Genomic DNA, 24,396 nt, shown 5'->3' with positions numbered 1-24,396 from the left:
AGGCAGAGTTAGCTCATTTGAAATGGAGATTTCAGAAACTCTTCAACTAGTTGACGTATGTTTTCAGGCGAATAATCGTATGGCTTGAAACGTAGTGCAAGGTTGTTAGCAAACGCTTCAGCCTTTTCTAGGCTCGTAAGGCACCAACCACTAGAGGGATTTCTAATGGCTGATTTTGGAGTCGACTGAGATTTATACCGTTTTGTGATACGCCACAGTAAGTACTTAGAACTAGCGTCTATGTCCAGGTTTTCCAAAAGTCTGTCTATAGAATCTAGTTTTCTCTGGGCGAGCAACTTGCTTAGACAGTTAGCCAACCGATGATATATCTGATGGATTCGGATGCCTCCCGTTCTTGTGATTCTCTTCCATTTAAATAAAGGAGCGCACCAATTCATGAAAGTGCTGATGGCATTGTCAATGTCATTGTCAGGATCCTGGATTTGTATGTTATTCTCGCCCAGCTGTTCTAGGAGGCATTGTAAAGAGTATGACGGAGATCCCTCCAAAGTTTCCATGCTTTCAGTAAGTTTGCACAGCAAGTTCTGCTCGTTGCAAGAGACGCTTCCAAACGGACCTGCGTAACACAGAGTTGTTTCTAATTTCATCATTTCTGCAAAGTCTATTGCCATCTCTGTTTCTTGCATTCAGTCCGCGCTCTCCGATCAGACCATGCTCAGCAGCAGAGTGTATCCCTTTTTCCCTTTCAGCTGCTGTGCATTCTACAACTACTAGACAATGTGTCGCCACACCAAAGCTGTACGCACATGACGCACAACTACTAGACAATATGTCGCCACACCAAAGCTGTACGCACATGTACAATGGACAAACTAACCATTCTACGACACGGCCTTCCTGACAACTCACACGTCCTCGTGTGTTTTGTTTTCAATACCACGAGACTCAATTTCTCTTTAAACTTGTCTTTATTCTTAAACAGATATTTTTTTTCTTTCTTTTTACTTCATGTATTGGACAAAAGCTTTCAAAAATAAAACTCACTTACATAAATATCAAATCTTCTGTATTCATTACATTTCTTCAATTAAACATAAGTGCGCCGTCTTCCATATTTTGTTTTGCTTCTTTTCTTAGATTTTCTCTGTCTATTTTGTCATCAACTTCCTCATCTATTGGTAGTAAGCCAAAAGGTCTAGCTTCTTTACCAATTAACAATTCTAATGGGCTAAACTTAGTTACTCTATTCGCCGTACAATTCATTGCCAATTGTACCTCGGCCAACGCATCCTGCCACGACCTCTGACCGGTTTCCACAGCCGTCAACATACTTTTGAGTGTGCTCATTACTCGCTCGACCTGACCGTTGGTCCTACTCGCACCGGTGGCAATTAAATGCAAATTCATTTTTTGAGAAGAACAAAACTCACGAAAATCTGAACTTGCAAAACAACGACCTTGAACCGCTATAATACGGGTAGGCAAGCCAAATAAAGAGACAACTGATCTTACGGCCTTAACACAACTTTCCGTATCTATTTTCAAAGTGTGGTAAAAATAAACAAATTTTGTAAATGCGTCTATTAAGACAATAACATATTCTTTTAAGTCGTTTTTACCACTCAATTTTCCTGTTATGTCAATATGTACAGTGTGCCACGGAATATCTATTTTAGGAATAGAATGTAACTCTGCCTGCACTTTACCTACAGGTGGCTTCGACAATTTACAAGTGATACAGTTTTCTACGAACCGACGCACATATTTTGACATGTTTTCAATCCAATAATAGCTATAAACCTTATCCAATGTCTTTTCCCAACCCAAATGCATTATTGATTCGTGGACATGATTGATAATTGCCCACCGAAATGACCTTGGAATTACCGGTAGACATTTAGTTTTACCATTTCGCTGTATTTTTCTATGCAAAATACCTTTACGTAATTCATAGGTTTTATCTAAATTATCTGGTAATTCATTATTTCTTAATTTAGTTGATATTTCTAAAATCTCGCTATCACGCTGTTGTTCCGAAATTAACCAATTGTCGGTTACCTCAGTCAGATTTATTCGCTTCTCAGGTATCCTATTCTGACCACTATTTTCTACAGGTATTTTATTTTGATCATTATTTTTCTCAGGCACTGGATTCCGAGATAGACAATCTACGTGCGCCATTCGTTCACCCTTTCTGTATTCTAAGTCGAACTCAAACGATTGCAGAAATCCCCACCACCTATGTACCCTCGGCGTTAAATAAAGTTTTGTGCGACTGGCCTTCAAAGAATTGCAATCTGTATATATGACAAATTTACGTCCCTGCAAGTAATGACGGAAATATCGGACACTGTTAACAACCGCTAGCGTCTCTAATTCATAAGAATGGTATTTAGACTCGGCAGGAGACGTACATTTACTATAATACTCGACGACATGGGGTTTTTTGTCAATTTTGTGCAATAATATAGCTCCATAGCCGATTGAACTGGCGTCAGTGTGCAACTCTATTGCGTATTGCGGGTCGAATATGATCAAAACGGGGGCCTGTGTCAACACTGATATGATTTTAGTTCGTATTTGCTCGTGGTCTGGTTGCCAGGTGAAAGTTGCAATCTTCTTTGACGTTAGGTGATACAAAGGCTTAAGCGTTTCCGAAAATTTTGGAACGAACTGTCTGAAATATGAAGCCAATCCAATAAATTGTCGTAACTGCGACACAGATTGTGGAGGGGGTAAATCAATTAATGCTTTTATTTTACGTGCGTTTGGCCTAATTTCCCCGTTGCTTATTTCGAACCCCAGATACTCTATACGAGTTTTAAGAAAGGAGCACTTAGTTACATTAAGGGGTTATATACAGTCAGGATTTTCAAAAAATCGATTTTTTTTTTTTTGCATTTTCTTAAAGAATATATATTTCTCTGTTGTGAAAAAAATTTTTATGAAGATTCGAGAAATATTTCCTAAGTTACAGACAAAACTAGAAAAATTTTTTAACTAAATGTAAACTGTTTGTGAAACTTTAAAATCGTTTTTCTCAAAACTATGTTTCTCAAATCGGTGAACACGATTTTTCGAAAACCACTGAACCGATTTAGCTCTAATTTTCACACAAAATTAATAACTACTTTTTGCTGTCTTTAATTGAAGATCTTTTAAATAAAATTAAAATTATAATTTATATCAACATTTGAAGTCGATTTTTTTTTCCATAAAAATGAACTTTTTTTTTTGGAAGCTGCCATTTTGTCAAAAAGTGATATTTTTTTAATTCCTTCGATTAAGGACTACATTTTTTAATATACTAAAAGCATCTTTTTGAATTTTTGATTTCTGATGATTCTGCAAATAGTTATTATGTTCACCGCGAGACACTTTTTTTTCGAAGACCATTGGGAGATAAGCTGCAGAGGCCAAAGGAAATAATATTTTTACAGATATAATATATTTTTTTAAACTTTAAAATATGTAAAATAATATAGAAAAAATTCAACTTTAATAAATAAATATTTCCTTGAAAAAAAAAAAATACCCAAAAACTGCATTTTTTTGACCGCCTGACTGTATATAACCCCTTAAACGAAAATCCGGCCTTACTTAGTGTTTCTAGCACAGTACGCAATCGTTCCAACGCCTCTTCTTTGGTTTCGGCTATAACCAACACATCATCAATATAAACGATAGCATATGTGTGTGCTAGGGTTCCTAATGCCCTTATTATGGCCCACTGGAACACAGAAGGTGCATTTTTCAAGCCAAAAGGCATGGTCAAAAACTCGTACTGCCCTTCTGGCGTTACAAACGCTGTTCGCTCAATTGAATTTTCATGTACTGGAATTTGGTAGAAGCCACTAGCCATATCTAAGCTCGAAAAATATTTGGCACCGCGAAGCCTGGCAATCTGGTCTGGGGGCAACTGGATAAGGGCAACTGGATAAGGGGCAACGGATACCTATCAGCAACGGTGTTCTCATTTAATATCCAATAGTCCACACAAAGACGATCAGTGCCGTTTTTCTTCTTTACCAACATCATAGGGCTAGCGAAAGGTGAGGAACTTGGACGAATAACATTAGCTTTCAATAATTCATTAATTTTACAACGCACATGGTTTTTCTCTTCTTCACTTAGCCTGTAAGGACGTCGTTGCACCGTCTTTAGTGGATCTATTAGATTAATTTCTAACTGCCCTGTCGAGACTCGAGTTTTTGGAATACCGCTGATAAACCAATCAGAGTCAAAACATCTACCCTTATTGTTTTATAAATTTTGAATTTTTCGGCGTCTATTGTTACTCCAAAGCCCAAGCTAAGGATTTCACGACCAACCAACACATCGTATTTCAGATACTTATCCATAATTACGTGTAACAAAATTTCAAAGCAGTATTGTTCAATATTTATATTACATAATACTTGCTGAGTACTACAAATGGAATCATTACTTATACCGTTAAGTTTTACAATGTTATTTATTCTTTTTCCCTTAAATTTATCCACGACGCTTTCCTTCACTAAGGAGCATTCAGCACCCGAATCAAAACAAAATGGAATAGACTCACCGGATGCCCTTATTATTCTAGTCGGTGGAGCTACTGTGCAGATATCTACCCGCTTCTCATATGTTCGGCCTTTTGGACAAGCAGATGCAAAATGTCCAAATTCGTCGCACTTAAAGCATTTAACGCTTGACCGATCCTTCAGTCCAGTCCTGTTGCTGCCGCTGTGGATGCTCTGGCCCTTTTCCAAGCGAGCACGGCATTCGGCGTATTTATGGCCACCCTTTCCACAGTAATGACATTTAATCGGGGTCGGAAACTTGTACTTCTTGCGCTCCGAGCCAGTTGAATCGTCGTCCATACTGCGCTTTTTGAAAGAGTGTGCGTGTAGCTGTTGTTGTAGCTCATTGCGAGTTTTCACGTTGTTTGTAAAAACCCAGTGTGTCAACTTGTTATCTATTTGTGCCATGTGAGCCAGAGTCACAGATACCGCTATTTCTTCCAAATCCTTGGTTTTCCATTTTGACATAAGTAGCGTCACAATACGGCTACCGTATTCAGCGAAGCCCTCCTCCGGCTTTGGTCGACCATTCAAAACACTTAATAGCGTGGCGGCAGAAGTCTCAATTCCAACAAAGCGTTGTATAAACAGCTCCTTGAACTGCGCCCAAGTGATGCCGGCAAAGCAAATTTGGGAAAGCCACTGTGATGCGCCGCCTTCTAGTGCCTTGCTTAGAGCGATCACCAGATTGCTACCCTCGAGCACGTTATCCGCAAAAATTAGGTCCACTGTTGAACACCAAGAGGAAGCATCTGCTCCAGCACTGTCAGGATTGAATTTTGGAAGAGTTACATATGACGCTTTTCCATCGGTTGGCGGTGCCCTTGGTGTCTGCATGTTTTTGATGATTTCAAGTAGGTTGCGGTTTTGCAGCTCCAACGCCGACAAATACGGATCGGTGGCACGATCAGTAGGCAAAGCAGATCCCACTTCTGATGACGGATATCCCTCCAAAGTTTCCATGCTTTCAGTAAGTTTGCACAGCAAGTTCTGCTCGTTGCAAGAGACGCTTCCAAACTGACCTGCGTAACACAGAGTTGTTTCTAATTTCATCATTTCTGCAAAGTCTATTGCCATCTCTGTTTCTTGCATTCAGTCCGCGCTCTCCGATCAGACCATGCTCAGCAGCAGAGTGTATCCCGTTTTCCCTTTCAGCTGCTGTGCATTCTACAACTACTAGACAATGTGTCGCCACACCAAAGCTGTACGCACATGACCCACAACTTCTAGACAATGTGTCGCCACACCAAAGCTGTACGCACATGTACAATGGACAAACTAACCATTCTACGACAAGTATATATTAGCACCTCTGGCAAGGAGTCGCGAGCGATGTGGATTTTTCACAGGCGTAGAATGGAGTGTAGGATGGATAGGGGTGTGGTCCGAGGAGAGCCCATGGAGTGTTCTCACTTGTAGCCTGTCCATAGCGTATCCATTGATTATGAAGAAATCAATCGCTGACGGTGTTAACAGAGGGTTATATGAGTAAAAAGTGGGTTCACCCGTGGCAAGTACTTGGTAATGCCCATTTGCAACTGCTCACCCCTTCTACAGGCTCGTGAGTTTCCCCACCATGCATGTTTGGCGTTATAATCATCGCCAGCAATAAACTTGCCTGCCGCAAGGTCAGCAAGGATTTAAATTCTGATTGTATCCATGTTTCCGTTGGAGGTAGGTATTTCGCCGTTAATGTGACATTCCCTTCCGAAGTCTGTAATTGTACTCCCGCTATCTGTCTGTCATTGCTAGAGGCGGGGGGCAGGGGATAGTGACTTAAGGAATCCTTTATAATGACTGCAGATCAACCCTTGTTGTTGCCACTGGGGTGATAAGCATGGTAGATGAGATAGCTTGGCAAGTAGATTCGCTGACCAGCACGCATGTGAGTTTCTGTGGCAAGCATTATGTCTATGTTATGAGTGCTGAGGAATAATCGAAGCTCTTCAGATACTCTGAAAAATCCACGAGCGTTCCACAATCCGATATTTATTGTTAGTTGAATCATTTCGGCAAACGCGCAATGAGAACCTAGACCAGCTCTCTGAAAGCTTTGTTGGACTCTGCATTTTCCTGCATCAGCTTAAATAGAGTGTCCAGTTTGGTATTGATGTCGCGGATGGCATTATCTATTGCTGTGAACTTATGGCTGAGCCTAGGGACGGGAGAAGAGCGCGCAAAATTACAAATACTTAAGTGGGATAGTTTTTTATTATTTCCAATCCATCAACAAAATGCCTTCACATTAGGACGAAAAGTGTTAAAACTAAGTTAAGTGTTGTTAAGCTATGCAAAATTGTTATTGTAATTTGCCTTGCCTATACTGGGAGCAGCACACGTATATGATTTTTCTCTACCCATATGACAGAACAATCCAACAACAAAGGACGAACGGGATCAATGGGACTGGGCATCCCTGGTTTAGGTGTTTGAGTACTTCCCTTATGGCTATCACCTCGTCCTAAAAGACGCTTCAGTGATTGGGTATTCCAGCTAGTCCTGTAAGTGTACCGCTGATGCATAGTGGTGCTGTTCGCTGGACTTTTCACAGCTTCTTAAGGATGTTCTTCTTTTTGAGGGTTGGCCACCACACCAGTACTCCCTACAGTAGAATGGGTCTGACTATGGCGGTGTAGATCCAGCTCACAATATAGGGAGACATGCCCCACTTTAGTCCTATAGCTTTTTGTAGGCTTTTTTTTTTAGTTCAGCTTCCTGTCCAGTAATACCCTAGGTGCACTGTTGCTGAAGGGACGAGGGGATTTTGTATTTCCTGCTGAAAAGAACTAACTCTGTTTTCTGCGTATTTACTCCCGGGCCATTACTGCTTATCCATTCGGCAGCTTCGGCAGACTCAGTGTATTTAGCCTAGTGTGGATCTTAGGTGGAGGCCTATGACTCTTTCTGGCGTCTTAAGCAGAAAGGATGATAGACTGATTGGTCTGACATCATTTGGGATTGTATGCAAATATGTGTGGCCTATGTGGCCTATGTGTCTCTAGGACCTCTAGAAGTTACATGACTGAGAACCTGATCAATGGATTCCCTGATATTCGCAATAATGAAAGTGGCGTAATTTCCCTTATTGCACAGGAAATTATTTGACCTGAGAATAAAAATACGCACCCCTTGGTGCGGTCGACATTTTATGAAAGAGGAACAATGCGCTGATCCGCCGTTAGTGCAAGGCACTCCCCTCGGTGGAGGCGGGGTTCTGCAGAATCAGAAGAACCCGGTTCAGACCGATCACCATAGAATTTATATTTCGCACTCGGCTTCTAAAGTGTATTTATAAAAGGGTCACCGGATTTCGAGGTGGCAGCAATGCAGAAGCAGCGATTTTTAAATAACAACGACTATATTATATCTACATAGTGTAAATTATGGTCTTTATTACCGTAATCTATATTGTTTAAAAAATTATTCTTAAGCATAGAAAAAGATAAAAATAATAAACATACATATAACAAATAAATATAGAACATTTACCTAAAGGATCAACTCGGACAATTGCTTCTGGAATTATGGGCCGCACCAACAGAAATAAAACCGCCAAGCAGAAGGTCGTGTTAAATCTTGAATAGTCCCTAAGACTGGTGCACCATTTGTGGGACCCAATATTAATTTGCTGTTGCAAACAGTTTTTCAAGACCGGAGGTATGCCGTTTCGGTATTTTACCAGTTCGGCCATTCTTAATGGAGCATCCGAATTGTTGTGACCGTTGTGTTGTTTGTTACTTATATTTTTGCACTTAACTGATTTCTATATTATATATATCTATGACCATTTTTTTATTAGCGCTTATAACATTTTTTTTATTATAAAGTTTTTTTTTTTGTTTTTTATTAAATGTATGTTTTTTTTAATATTTATCTATTATGAATTAACAAGTTGATGTATACCGATACAAATTATTTTACGTACACACACAAGAAGGCAGACGCTACAATACAGTGCCAAACGCGATCGCGAACCGAAAACTATGACGACTTTTAAAAATAAAATGTCTATTTTTAGAAACAGTACGATGTTCTGCCAATAGATTTCAATGATTACATCATACAACTTTTATCAATCCATAGCATATAACTTTGCCCAAAAGAATGCAGCGCTATAAAAAAATCTGTCAGAACTAGTCTCGAGTTATAGCTCAAACGCAAATGTTTGTAGGTTTCATCTAACTGACCAGCTCAATTCTTCCCTGGTCAATTCTAACATATTCTTAAGAATAGAAGTGTCCTTCTTAAGCCTCAAATGATAAGTTTTGAATCATAAATTAAGAATATATAATTTTCACATACGGCACATTGCTTTAAAGATATTTCTATTTAATATTTATATTCTATATCACTGTGGACGGAAGTCAACGAGGTGACGACCTGCATGCCTAGGCGTGCGCGAGGAAACTCTATATATAGCCGAAGAATTAAAAATTTTCTGTAGGCTATAATCGAAAGGTATTGTTTCAATTAGATAATTTTTGTCGAAACATATTCCAAAAGTTATTTGGTTTGGGAGAAATTAGGGTGAAAGTAAAAAAATTTTTAATCACTAAAGTGGGGCTGGTGGACACATTTTAGTCCCCAGATAGAATATTTTTATATATTCGCATTCTAGAGCTAAACACGATTGGTACCTCAATCGACACGATCCGACATTTCATTCAGAAGTTACTCGAAAAATTCGAAAAATTTTTCTTCTTCTTCAAAATGAAGCCAGTTGTCGGTTTGTCTGTTTGCACTATTTTTTTTCTTAAAAATACTGAAAAAAATTGGAAAATGTTTGTTACTATCATATGAGCAACTATTGTTCTACAACTTTTTGAAATACCTTAAGCTTACGTCAAAAAAATAAAAAAAACTTTGTTAATGAAAAAATTCATAGCTTTATAATTAAGAAAGATATTAAAAAAGAGCTTTACACCGTTGAAATGGTTTTTTAAATATCAGTTTCACTTTCTTTGAGACCAAACGTCTATATAGTATAAAAAAAAAATACACTGAAAATAAACTTTTTTTTTAAGAAAAAAAATAATTTTTCAAAATTTGCTCGACTGATCCTTTTTATATTGCACGTGTAGATAGCTTTTGAGGTGACGCAACTTTTGATATATCGCTCATATCTGGCAAAATCCGTTAACTCAAGATATAGTCCTGTAAGTGCAGCAACCCATTTTGTACAGCCTCCTGTGAAGCTTGCATTTACTTATACATGTGTGTGTATTTGATTGGCAACTTTGCTTTTTGGAGTCTGCATATATTTGGTTAATACCCTAAAAAATATGGAGTATATCTTTTCAGATTTTAGTTTATTTATTTAAAAATAAAATCCAAATAAAAAAGGGTTTAAAAAGTAAAACGTAAACATTGACTCAACTTGGACTCGAACCCAGGCCCCCGTGTTAGGAACCACGACGCTCTCCACTCGGCCAACCTCGAACTTTGTTACTTGATGCCAACTTTTGATGTAATTCTGCTTTGTGTTTCAGTGTCTCATGTCTTAATGAGAAGAATGCAAAATTTTATGAGTAGAAAGCTTTATATGCATATGCCCCCACTGAGCATATAATGCATATAAATAAAACTCTGCTTTAATTTAATTACATCCACCACCGTTTTGGGCCAAATCATGGATTAAAAGCTAAAAAAAAACCAGGCAAACCAACTCCGCCAATACTTTTCTAATATTTATTATTTTATATCGCACACCCAAAATAAATTGTTAATTTCAACAATTGGTTTAACTAGAAAAACTGAAAAAACGTAATTTCCAGTTTTTTAAATTTTTAATCTGTTCGCATTATTTTAGATATAATACATGTTTATTATATGATTGATCGGATATGCCATAAATTTTTTTTTTGTTTATAAGTTAGAAGGATGGGCTTAGTACAGATTGCATTTTGGGCAATCTTATCCGGTTTGCAAAATTTTATTAGGATAATTGGCTTAACTTTGTTGTTTTTGAAGCTAGAATGATGGGACTATCTATGGTTTCCGTTTTGGGCAATCTAATCCTATGTTTCATAAGAATCGGCCAACTATATCCTATACCTGCCATATAACTGAACGATCAGAAATGGCACAACCTTTCTTGGGGTTGGGGTATATATGCTTGGGGCTGTTTCCAATATTTTTATTAGAAATTTTGTTGATGGTGAAATTCTCATAAGGATCGGACAACTATATAGGATCCGATATATATAATAATAATATAAGCTTCTGCTTAACTGCAAGGGTATATCAACTTCGGCTCCGCTTGAAGTTAGCTTTCCTTTCTTGTTTTTTTTTATAATTTATTATATAGTGGAACTCTCATAAGGATAGGCCTGTCATCTGTTAATTTGTTAAAACAATTTGGTTTTGACCTCTTGACGAAGTAAAGTACCGTTGACGAATTTGCATGCGAAACCCAAAATATCTCATATCAATTTTAGTGACGAAAATATGCTATATAGGTGTACAAAATTGCATATAAAAAATTTTCTTGTTCGGCACGTGCAAGAAAAAACAAAAAAAAAATCAGTCACGTGCCGAACAAGAATATTTTTTATATGCAATTTTGTACACCTATATAGCATATTATCGTCACTAAAATTGATATCAGATGTTTTGGGTTTCGCATGCAGGTTCGTCATCGGTAATTTACCTCGTCAAGAGGTTTTTTATATGATCGTAAAATTGAAGTTAATAAATAGATTATACTTTTAGCTTTAATAATAAAAATGGAAAAATAGCTCCTATTAGAAATTTTTTGAAAACTATTTTCGAAAATGTTCTTTGCGTTCAAACTTTTTTGCATCGTAAAGTTTGGTCAATCTTCTTGTGTACCTATGTTTGTATGTAAACCAAGTACGGAGATCGGAAAACATGTTTGACGAGCAAAAAAGTTTATTATTTCCAATGTGAACGAATTTTTTACCTATACAGCTGCCAATCAGCTGTGTATGTTTTCAAATTGATTTGAACTTTAATGAAAATAGTTTAAAAGTCCAAATAAACAGAATTTTGGGTGCAAACGATAATCAACCATTTGCTTATATATTAGCAGTTTTAATCAAGCCAATTATACAGAAAACAAGAAAGGAAAGCTAACTTTGGCGGACCTTGTCGTGAAGTGGGTCTGGTTCCGGCTAGCTCATCCAGGGCCGTGGCTCCCCTGACCCTTTCCTACGAGACCCTTAACAATAAAATTTCTCACCACAATCCCCTTCCCGTACTTACCCATTATTTCCTCCTCAGCCCCCCGTTAATCTCTACTATTCTACTATTCTATTTCTAATCAAACCTTTTACGGATCCATTCTGGAGCTTTGGTTTCGCTTTCAGGCTTTTATCAAAAATGTATTTCAAATTCGGTCTTATACTCGCCTACTATAGGTAGGTGCTGTATAGCTCTCCTTAGAATTAACGGACTACCGCAAAATAGAGGGAAAGTCGCACATCGTGTAGCTTCTACTACTGCTACCGAAACTCTAAATATTGATGCGTTTTGCAAAATTTTTCCTAAAAAAAGAATAAAACAAGAAAGGATACCCTTGCAGTTGTGCTATTTCCGATCGTTCAGTTATATGGCGGCTATTGGATATAGTTGGCTGATCCCTATAAAATTTTGTAGATAAGCATGTACATGTGTAGAAAGTAAAAATTCCGATCAATCAATTATATGACAGCTATAGATAGCTATAGACGACCGATTCCGGCCTTTCCGACTTATATACTGCCTGCAAACAAAAGAAAGTGTTCAACTCGCTCACTCTCATAGGTTAAAAAACAGGTTTTGTCAATCTTAGTAGTAAGCTATAATTATATCGCTAAATAATTCTCCGAAAAAAGCGTAAGACTTATATATTTATATTTGACTTCTGGTGAGCTTTTAACCAAGGTTAGTTCAATTAAAACTATCCGAAATTATTTTTTTTAGCAAAACAAAGCAGATAACTGAAAAATAATACATAATATATAATTAAAACATTTTTTGTCCCTCGTATGGGAATCGCCTACAATATAAGCGGACGCGTCATTTTCAACCATGCTGTGTTACCCGCAACTAATACACAAGTCATTTTGTGTATCAGGTATATTTTATCCTCTAGGGAATTACAAATTTAAATACAAACTATGACTTCCGATGACCAATTCACCCCAATGCGCCCAATTACTTCATGTTGCTGTTCACAACCCAGATATAATTATTTAAAATTTAAAGTTAAAAAAAAATAGTTCGGGTGAAACTTGTTCATAAAACAATGAAAAGTTATTAACTTTGTCAAATACTTGACATGGTTCCTTCGCCTGTAGGCTGAACATGCTCTGAGTGCTTTATGAATTTGCGGGAACATAAATAAAATGTATTGCTTTAAATATACAGTCGCTGAATGTAACCAAAGGTATAAACGTTCATTTTTGACATGTGGACGGATACTTAGACTTTAAAGTATTGTTCAGGTTTAAGGGAGTCATATGCGTGCTTCCAAACAGTTTCCAAAGAAATTTGGTTCTTAAAATCTTTTGAGTTCAGGCCATAGCCACATAAATACAATTTAAAATAACTTTCTAGGTTTTGATTTCTGATCACCCAATTTAGCCGAATCGTGATATCGATATGTTCTTAAATGTATACCATTACCATTTAATATATGGTATTTAAAGTTCTATCTTTCAATGGGTCGACGAAAAAAACGCGCAAAAACCAGCTAAAAAAACGTCTTTAAAACGCCGTGACTTCTCCTTTTGGGTTCCCTTTGGGCCAAACAGACCCAATACCAGACCTAAAAATAATTTATAGTCAATGTAGAACATTTATTCTTGAATATACCTATTATATATTAAAATAATCAAATATATAGTTAAAATGTCAAGTGCCGTTAACAAAATGTTTGGGGGTTTTTCTAGTCTAGAAATTTAAAAAAATCAACATTTTTTTTTTCATAATTCGATAGTTTTGATATTCAAAAATATCTCCCTAAAACTCAAATTCCATTTTGGGCAAAATAATCTGATTTGCCAAATTTCATAAGGATCGGCCGACTATACCCAATAACCCCCATATAACTGAACGATCGGAAATGGTACAACTGCAAGGGTATATCTTCTTCGACTCCGCCCGAAGTTAGGTTTTCTTTATTTTTTTTGTTTTTTATTGTTTTATATAGTGTATATTGTTATAAATAAATATCATTAATATTTTTTCGATAAATAAATTAGAGTGAATATCTAATAAATTAGAACCTGAATATCAAATCAGACTATAATATAAAGCCGGACTACAAACTCACCCAAACCTAATAGCCACACGATGACCCCCGGCTAGGCTACCATTCCTGTCAAAAGCGAAACGACTTTCCATCCCTGTCTAACTAATATAATAAACGTGACATAGATTATGATTTGAAAATATATTGCTAATCTCTTAAAGCCTACTGAAAATTCAATAAATAAGAAAAGTTAAAAAAACACACACACAGTGAATCGCGTCTGGTGACTCCAATGGGAATCGAAATAATTTTTATAAGAGCAATTTCAGGAATTTAGGAATTTTGGGAATTTTAAAATAGAAAAATAGAAAAATAGAAAAAATAATAGTGTATAGTGTAAAATAGAAAAAAATAAAACTTTATGGTGGAAAAGCATTAATACTAATAACACAGTGTAACAGTGATTCTGAACTTTTGAAGTGACATAGTAGGAATTGTTCATTGGGTCGAGTATATCACAAAACCATGTTTGAAATATTTCTAACACCCTCAAAATCTTGATTTATGGTTAAAAACCCGTTTTTCGGGACTTGTTTGCGCTTAAAAATTCCAGAACGCGTTTTTTCAACCGATTTCAAAATTTTTGGTGTTTTTCAATAGTGAAATGTTGTAGCTTTTTAAAAAAAAATATATCTTTGATTTTGTTAAACAAAAAGAACAAAATTTTTACATCTGAAACTGAAGTTTTCGACTTTTGTTCGTGTTTTTCGGATTTTGATGCCATTTTTTCGGTACAACTTACAAAAATTATATCATTTTTGCCACATATCAATGTTGTCTAATTAATTCTGAATAAAATGAGACAAATTTCATAAAAAAATAATCAAAATTGGTAAAGTTATAACGCCTTTCCCAAAAAAAGTCAATTCAACCTTGCGTGCGCTCCGGAGGCTCTTGATCGATCATTGCAGGATTTGCGTGGAACCGTTCAACCACTCGGGAATGCGCTGATATTGCTCGCAGGAGGTTTCAGGCTAACTTTGCCTGTAATATAATATGTAATGCCTCGATCGACACCAGCGGACGAAATAAATGCTTGCCTGAAATATTCAACATTTTGGCGAGCAGTTAATGACGAATATGCGTGTCCAGTTGCAGAACGATGAATCAGCCGAGGTATTCTCACGACAGTTACTGGACATTGGGAACGGAAAGCTCCCAGTTAATGAGACGTCAAGAAAAATATCACTACCAGAAAATTTTTATAATTTAATAACATCGAAAGAGGGACTAATCGAAAAAGTATTTCCTAACATTCAAATCAATTATAGGAATTACGATTGGCTCAGTGAACGAGCTATCCTTGCCGCCAAGAATAAAGATGTCTATCAACTTAATCATGTTATCCAATCCAGCATAAAAACTGAGGAAATTACATATAAGTCAAAAGACACCATTGTGGAGACAGATGAAGCAGTTAATTACCTAAAGGAATTTTTGAATTCACTTGATCTGCTTGGGATGCCACCCCACATACATATTTGTACCCCCCACAATTAGAAATTGTAAATGGGTGCTCCGGAATATTAATTAACGGCAACGGCAACGGCACGCGACTTGCGGCTAAGAAATTGATGAATAATGTAGTGGAAGCAACGATCTGAACAGGACTTTTCAAAGGTGAAGATGTATTCATTCCTACGATTGTTCCATTTCCCCTGATCCCGACTGATACACCGTTCCAATTTAAAAGATTGCCGTTTCCCATACGATTGGCATTCGCCGTGACCATTAATAAAGCTCAAGGTCGATCACTGGAATTGTGTGGTTTAGATTTAGATGCGGATTGCTTTTCACACAGACAATTGTATGTTGCGCGTTGGCAAAACAGATAGCGTTCATATTTACGCGGAAAAATATTGTTTATCCACAAGTATTACGAAAATAAACGGATCGGAACGTAATAAAGTTGTAAAGTATGTTTCGATAGCTCAATGGTTCTGAAGTTATACTTTTTTAATTTATAAAGGTTTTCTGAATTAGGAACGTTAGTACAAGAAATTAACTAAAATTTTCCTAAAATTTAATTAAAAGTCCAAAATAGTTTCGTAGTTGTGGGAAACCAAATTGTTAAAACAAATAAACAGATGAGAGGCCGGTCCTTATAAGAGTTTAACTGTATAATTACAAAAAAACAAGAAAGGAAAGCTTACTTCGGGCGAAGCCGAAGGTGATATACCCTTGCAGTTAAGGTTGTTTCATTTCCGATCGTTCATTTATATGGCGGCTATATCCTTAAGAAGTTTTAGTTACAAACAAAACAAATTTTAGTTACAAACATCTCAAGAATAAAACAAGAACAGGAATAAAATAGCGCAAACAGATAAACAGAGGGACAAACTGTCTTCATTTAGAAAGACCTGTAAAAATCGAATTTCTTGAATAACTTCTTAATGAAATATCGGATCGGGTTGAGGTATCAATCGACGCGTCTTTAGGAGCATAATGCAGGTATGGGGTCTAAAATGTCGCCACCAGCCCCAATTTATGGATTCACAATTTTTTTAGTTTCACCCTAATTTCTCCCAAACCAAACGACTTTGGAAAATGTTTGGATCAAAATTATGTAATTAAAACAATACTTTTCGATTGGTATATAATTCATTCAGATAGGTTGCATACAGAAAATTTTTAAATTTTCGGCTATATATAGTCTCGTCATGCCATTAATGCATGCAGTTCGTCACCTCGTGGACTGCCGTCCACAATGATATATATAATAAATAAAATTCTTATGTCACGGTGTTAGTAGCTCTACTCGTCCGAAATGGCTCGAGCGATTTTCGTGAAATTTTGTGGGCATATTCTTTAGGGCTGAAGATCGGACAACATCAATTTTTCATCCCAATAAATGTTAAGGGTGGTCGCAATGCCAAGAAAAGGCAAAAGGCCAATTGGAGTCGTCGAATGGTCAAATCCACAACCGCGCGAGATAGAAGAGCACAAAGATCAGGCGCACAAATCGAAGAAGATAAAGCTAATGCGCGTGTGAGCATGGCGCAATTGCGTCAATCAGAATCGCAAGAGGCACGAGATGAACGTAATCAAGAAAGACAACTACAACGAAGAAAATCACGCAGATTCATAAGTCGCCAACAAGTTCATCGAGAATTTACATCAGGGGCATTTCTTCGACCAGCATTCCAGTACGAACCTGATGTTGAATATTCTGCTCATTCCAAACTAATTATTGGTACTTTGGATCAGTGGCGTAGATAGCTTTTTGATATGGGGGGGGATATGACTCAGAATAATATCCTGTTTTTTTGTAAGTTTTATTTTACACTGCGATAATAATCCGCAATCTGCGATAATAATAATAATAATGCTGTTCTGCACAGTCATCGCGTAAATATGTGTTTCTTTTTCAATTTTGAGAATATATCTTCTTATAATTCTCAAACCCAAGGGGGGGGATTGATCCCCCTGATCCCCCTGTCGTTTCTCCTCAATAGTAACACACTTTTAGATTCTTGAATAAACAAACATTTTTAAATTACTAATAAGTTTGCAGCGGAACTGTCTGTTCAATTAAATGTAAAGAGCTATTTCAAACTTTAACTTATTACTTAACAGTGTCTTGTTTTGCGGAATAAAAATAGATTGAACAAAAATGCAGGGGACTCTGCTATTTATAACTTTTAGAAGTCCGTTAAATTATTCTCCATATAAGGACCTGCTTTACGGGAATTATATACCTTTGATAACCCCCAGACCACAATATATGTATGTATGTACATATGTACAATTCTATCAGTTTTCCCTTAAAAACACTTTAATCGGTTCAACAAAACAACATATTAGCACAGCATAAAATTGGGCAAAATTATTTTATAGTTTTCTACCACTACTAACACGGCCTTATTCATGTTCTAACTAATAGGTTGGTTTAAAATCGAATTGATGCGCGAACACCGGCAGGGAATGGAATACCAATGGGAGCATTGTCCGAAGGATGCTGGACGGCACATTCTATTTCAATTTTTCCTTTCATTTTTTTAGTTATTTGTTTTACGGCGAATTATTGGTTAAAATTGGTCTAAAATGGTAGATATGTATGTATGTATATACATTTTCTAAGATGTCTTTTCTGCTTTTCTTATTTATTGGCGCCGCTTTCGAGACAAAATTTAAAAAAGGCTACAGCTTTCCAACTATTTATTTTTCATAGACATAGTGCTCTTGCGCTCTGCTCAGAATATGAATGGAGTGCTGCCACTTTAGCCAATTTCGGGCTGTATTTATCGGAATTAAAAATATAATAGCTTTTAAAAATGTAACATAATAGCCAAAAAGAAGAATTCAAATATATATATTTTTGTGAATTTCACTTGAATTGCAATCAATAAGTCACGTATTTTAATTTAGTTTAATGAATCAATTACACAGGCCCTCAATTCTGGGCATTTTTTTAAATTGATTCAAAATGAAACAAATTTTTTCCTATGGATTTTAGTCCTACTGAAATATTTTCTTCTTTAACATACATGATTAACGAATATCATTCAAAGTTATATACCTCTAGTTCTTATTATTTACAAATCTACAGTTTTTGTTTCATTCTATTTTTGTCTTTTGCATTTAGATATTTTCGTCAAATTGATTTTAACAAAGAAAAAATATATCTGTCAGATTGAGATCTGTTTTTTTTATATGCTTTTGCGTATTTGATCATAGTTGAATTCACAATCTAAATTCTAGATTATTTCACCTCAACATCTGGCAACACTGTAAGTACATTTTTAGTATGTATGTACATACATACATATGTAAATACATGTATGAGTCGAAGGTGTATGGAAATCCTAAAGCTAAAATATTTTATTCATTTAAATAATTTTATTATTTGGGAATTATTTAAAAAAAAAGTCGAATTGAAGTAATGGTCTGCATGGATACGTTCCTATATTCAGTGTAATGAAATATATTGAAAAAAAAGAGTGCAAGAGGCACGAGTTGAATGAAAGCGAGTGAAAGAGAAAAATAACATTGCCACTCTCTGCCTGCACCCACTCTCTTATTTACAGCCTGATTTAGTCGAAGTGGAAAAAAAATTAGAGTTTTTTCGCAAAAAAAAATCGTGACGAGCTAAAATACCGATGACGAACCTGCATGTCAAGCCCAAATATCCTGATATCAATTTTGGTGATGAAAAATGCTATTTGACATGACATTGTACAGGCACAGTTGCGCCATTTCCTGTCGTCATCTTTGGGGGCGGGTTTAGTAGGCGGATTTTTTCCAAGCAAAAATATTAATTTTTTCTATAGCTTCCGTGTGTTACCGTTTATTATGGAAAAAAAATATCGATTGGAAAAAATTTTTAATCGGAGTTCATTAGTCATTGATTCTTCGAAAAACGCCTCTGGCGGTGAAATAAGAGCCTGCAAATTGTTTGGGATATTTTCATAACAAAGATAAAATAAATTAAATTCATTTTTTTACCCTTGCAGAGGGTATTAGGATTGTGATTAAAAATGTGCAACGGAGTGAAGACATCTCCGACCCTATAAAATATATATATATTCTTGATCAGGATCACCTCCTCACCGCCTATTCGGCCGATCCTTATGACTTATGTACATAAGATATTTTGACCAAATATAACATGTGTGGAAAGTCCCAACTCTCTAACTTAAAAAAACACCAAAGTTACGGCATTTCCGATCAATGAGTTATATGGCAGCTATAGGGTATAGTAGGCCGATAGACAAATAAAGTAAAAGTTGAAAGAATTTTTTTTTGGTCATATGTCGAACTGCAATGGCTGAGGAGTAGAGGACGAAAGTTTCTAGTCCTTCTACTAGGAACGTTAAAATTTAAACGTGTTAGTAAATGCTGGCTGTCTATATTTCCATAAATAAGATTGTATGGAAACATGACATCCAGCATCGTTCTACGGTTTGTTAAGGGGGCAGGATGGTTTCAGAGGCTGAAAAATAGCAGATTTTTGTGATTTTTTTTTTTTAAGTCTTAGTAAATATATCAATTCAATTTTTTTACACGATTAATGGCTATATTTGGAGAGTATCTAGGAATTTTTATTTTTAAGAAATAATTATAATTTATCCCGTGACGGGCAGTCGGCCGGAGTCGCTTCCAAAAATTGGTCTCTTGCGGTGCGTAAAGTCTGGCCTTACAGTGTTATCGGAAATAAAAAAATAGAATTGATTTACTTAAAATATTAGTTTCTTGTGCGGATGAACGAAACCATTTTGAACAAGAAAGGAAACCTAACTTCGGGCGGAGCCGAAGTTGATATACCCTTGCAGTTCAGTCGCAGTCCGCTAGGTGGCGCCACGCATCTTATATTATTAGATATATAGGGGATCGTATATAGTCGGCCGATCCCTATGAAATTTGGCATTTAGCTTTCCTTTCTTGTTACATAAAAATCCGCCCATTATTGCCCGTAAAAATGGTAAAAAAAAATTTAAAAAAAAAAAGCATTCGTTCATCCGCAAGTATTTATTGTATCAAAGATGTGTGCAAAATTTTATTTAGATCCGAGCATTAATTTTTGAGTTACGTTACGCACCGACTTGAAAAAGTTGTTTTGAGAAAAACGCGTCTAAAGTTTTAAAAGCAATGGAAAGTATATGGAGAGAAAAAAAACTAGAAAATCGGTATCTCAGCAAGTTTTAGTCCGATCGACATGAAACTTTCTATTATATAAAAAATTTCTGAAAAAAAAATTTTTTTGAAGTGTCAAACCCCTTTATGATGTAAGTTGATTAGTAAAAGTCTACTACGATAAGAGGGGAGGTGAAGATTTGCATCCCAATTAAGTCCCCTAAGAGCGGAAGAGTAAGGAAGTTTTTGTGTACAGATTCTATGTGATCTTGGTGTACTCCGTATTGAGGACTCCAGAAAAACGATCCATACTCAAGAATCTGACGGACCAATGAGGTATATAACGTTTTAGTTATGTACATACGAACAAGTGAATTAGTTAAGGCAAGGGGCAAGTCGTTAATAAAAAGTATGGGTCCAATACATCCCAGATGTGGCGCGGACTAAACGCGAGGTAAAATCTTTAAAGAAGACACGTTGGGTTCTCCCAGATAAGTAGCTCGAAATCCAGATAAGAAGATCAGTTGGGAATCAAAAAAAAAACTGAGTTTACTTATAAGAAGCGAATGGTTAACAGAGTCAAATGCTTTACTGAAGTCAGTGTAAATGACGTCTGTTTGTAAGCCATTCCGGAACCCATCCGTGATAAAAGATGTTAGCTCCAATAAGTTGGTAGTAGTGGAGCGGTGCTTCATGAAGCCATGCTGGCACGGAGTTATTATTGAACTACATAGGTGTTGCAAATGAAAGATTCCTTCCACATAAGGGGAAAGATCGAAGTTTCCAGCGATAGATTAAAAAGATTAACGAGCGGTTTGCCCAGAGCCTCGGCGTAGTTCTTCAGAACACAGCCTGGTACTCCATCAGGGCCTGGCGAATACACTGGCTTGACCTTAAGAAGATCCGATAACACATCACTTTGATCGAAAGATGGGCAAGATATAAGGTTGGGTGATTGGATTTTATAAGTGTAAGGCTGAGCTGAACTGCTGCTAGGTGAATACGTAGTTTGAAAACCTGTGCAAAGAGATCGGCCTTTGCCTCATCAGTGTTCGCGTAAGAGTTCTCAAACGTAAGCAGTGGGGGAAAAGATACATGTTTACGCTTAGTTTTTACAGTAATAAAACTGCTTCGGATAAATTAGAACCTGCAGCGGCGAATATAACTCCTATAACATTCTGCGTTATGCACGGTGAAATTCGACCGAGCTACCAAGTATCTTGAATAACTAACTGTACAGCCAGATAATCTATGTTTATTTAAAAGTCTACTCATACTATTCCTTAAATTTATAAGGTGCCTTGTATACCTAGGCGGATTCGGATACTATTCCTTAAATTTAAAAGGTGCCTTGCCGGATGTAGCGGACGGATATTTCCACGGCACGTAAGCGTCGAAAAATATGTTCAAAGTGTAATAAAATTGTTGTAATGCGATGTTTATATTCCACATGCCAGTAAATCAGACCAATCAAATTCCGAAATTAACTTATTTAATTTCATAAAGTTAGCCTTACGGAAGAAACGAACTTTATGAGATTTAAGTTTCAATTAAGTTTGACTTAAGGTCAATTAAGGAATTGTTTTCGATTGAAACCTCAAGAGTGGGATGATATGGATCCTCAGGGTTAGAAAGGTGCAAAGTTCTGGAAAGAGTAATTCCATCAGGATCAGAATCGAAACATAAGTCCAACAGCCGACCTAAAGAATTTCTAACGTGGTAAATTTGCCCGAGTGACATGTCGAACATGCCCGCAGGAAAGTCGTGGTGGGAGTTAAGCTGTAAAGACGGTGAATTTTCAACATTTTTATTAACAAACATCTCAAACTTTTTTCACGATTGCCAAGAAAAAAATAGTGCAAACAAGCAACCAGACAAAAACTGCCTTCATTTGGAAAAAACTGTAAAAATCGAATTTCTTAAATAACTAATAATAAAGAAAGAAATGTCGGATCGGGTCGGTTGAGGTACCAATCGACGCGTATTTAGGAGTCGAAGGCGCATATATAAATATACAATATTCTATCTAGGGACTAAAATGTTTCAACCAGCCCCAATTTAGTGATTCACAATTTCTTTACTTTTACCCTAATTTCTCACAAACCAATCGACTTTTGGAAAATGTTAGGAAAAATTATCTAATTAAATTAATACCTTTCGATTGGTGTATAATTCATTCAGATCGGATACCTACAGAAAATTTTTAATTCTGCGACTATATATACAGTCTCCTGGCACACGCCAAGGCATGCAGGTCGTCACCTCGTGGACTGCCGTCCACAGTGATAGTGCCTCCATGCGCCAGCTGCAGCAAGGGCGTGCGTGTCGCCACCTAGCGGACTCAATAAAGTTGAGTGTCACATGCAGAGACAACTAGAGTTAAGATCATTTGCCTCTTGTTATTTTAATAAAATTGAGTGTTACATGCACAGACAAGTTGAGTAAAGATCTACAACATCTTTACGATATTTGACAAGCTATTTATACAGGTAAATGTTCATCTGATCTGTCTCTACGAGATCACTTACTGCCAGAAACACTCGCGTTGGGTCACCTTTTATTTTTTCCTACTGAATACGTACAGCCGATCTCCCGCCCAATCGACTGCTCGTATCGCGGAAATAAATTCGAGTAAGTAAATGCAAATAGAAAGATTATAAAGATAACAAGGAAGAATTGGTGTGCTCTTGTAGCTAATTTAAAATGGAGGTTTACATATTTTGTATGCCAAAATAATGCCAAATAATAACCATTGTAGTTCGAACATAAAACCCTAAAAGGTTCATGCTGTGCATATGTTGAACTACAATGGCTTAAGAATAGAGGACTAAAGTTTCTAATCGTTTCGTTAACTGTGTGTTAGTTTTAGTAAATTTTGGATATCTATATCGCCATTAATAAGGTTGTGTAGAAAAACGATTGTATCGTTTCTTCTACGATTTGTTAAGGAGGGTATGTTTTTTAGTAAAAGTCTACTATGATACGAAGAAAGGTGAAAGAAGAAAAATAGTATACAACGCAAAAAATTTTTACTAAAAATGTACCTATTTTAAATCATTAAAGCCGCTGTTAACGTACCTAGATACGAAAAAATCATTTTGAATAATTCAAATGAAATTCAATAAAATGTTAAACTTTGGAAAATTATGACTAAATTGTACTGTTTCAAGTTTGAAGAATTCGTATATTACCACACTTAGACCCCTTGTGATACCGTGGACCGGATCTAATTTCCCCTTATTCGCAAAAAAAGGACTTATGGTGTAGCTGTAGAATCTTTCTGGAGAGATGATCTGCAGTCTGTTTTGGAGTTTCTGGTGACCGAGCTGATCGATTTTATAGCCGCGCTTGTCGATCACTGCTTATGTTGACTCCCCTTTGGGTGGAGTTGTGTATGTTTAAGTATTTTAGTGCTTCCCTTATAGCTATCACTTCGGCTTGAAATACGCTGCAGTGATTGGGTAGTCTAGAAAAGGCTCTGATGCCTAGTTGTTCGGAGTGTATTCCTCCTCCTTCTCTATCGCCTAGTTTGGAGCCGTCAGTATAGAGGCTTAGTGCGTTCTCTGGGCCTCCCCATTCCTCTCCTTTTGGAATTAGAGTCTGAAAAGGTGTTTGTGGGTACACTTTGGAAGTGCAGTAGTCTGTACTATTAGGAATGAGAGGGTCATTTATTAGAATGTTAGAGCGGTTGTTTAGTGGTTTCCTGATGGTGGAAACCATCTTCCCATCAGTGGCCACCATAGACATTCTATTGGGAAGCGACTACGTTTGTGGTCAAAATGTGCAGGACAACATGGCAATCTTTTTGCCATATCTTCAAAATTTTGATAGGTCATCACATCGGTTGGAGTTCATCAATCTCCAACAACTACAACACGACATTTACACTACACTGCAACGATTTTGGGAGATATAAGAAGTCAGCTGCTACACAGCATCAAACTCTTGTAGCCTCAACATGATATAATATTCAATAATGTATAGTAGTACGATAAGATAGAACAAGAGCAAAATAAAACAAGAAAGGAAAGCTTCGGGCGGAGT

General features: G+C 36.6%; 1 protein-coding gene across 9 annotated transcripts in view; it reads right to left on the bottom strand.

Annotated features, from left to right (window-relative positions):
* The window catches only part of LOC26514219 (protein eva-1 homolog C), a 145,294-nt gene extending 127,305 nt beyond the window's left edge, over window positions 1–17,989 (bottom strand). Inside the window, exons 1-3 of one of the 9 annotated variants that reach the window (XM_044714215.1) lie at window positions 17,635–17,989; window positions 8,449–8,556; window positions 8,013–8,301 (exon numbers count right to left, since the gene is read on the bottom strand). In XM_044714215.1, coding sequence (XP_044570150.1) covers window positions 8,013–8,214 — 202 coding nt within the window. In that variant the 5' untranslated portion in view covers window positions 8,215–8,301; window positions 8,449–8,556; window positions 17,635–17,989. The other 8 variants (XM_044714221.1, XM_044714216.1, XM_044714220.1 and 5 more) reach the window with 8 other exon arrangements.
* Window positions 17,990–24,396: the final 6,407 nt, after the last annotated feature.

The sequence above is a fragment of the Drosophila ananassae genome, chromosome 2L (assembly GCF_017639315.1).
Source record: "Drosophila ananassae strain 14024-0371.13 chromosome 2L, ASM1763931v2, whole genome shotgun sequence".
NCBI lineage: Eukaryota > Metazoa > Arthropoda > Insecta > Diptera > Drosophilidae > Drosophila > Drosophila ananassae.
This window is presented reverse-complemented; position numbering and strand designations above follow the sequence as displayed.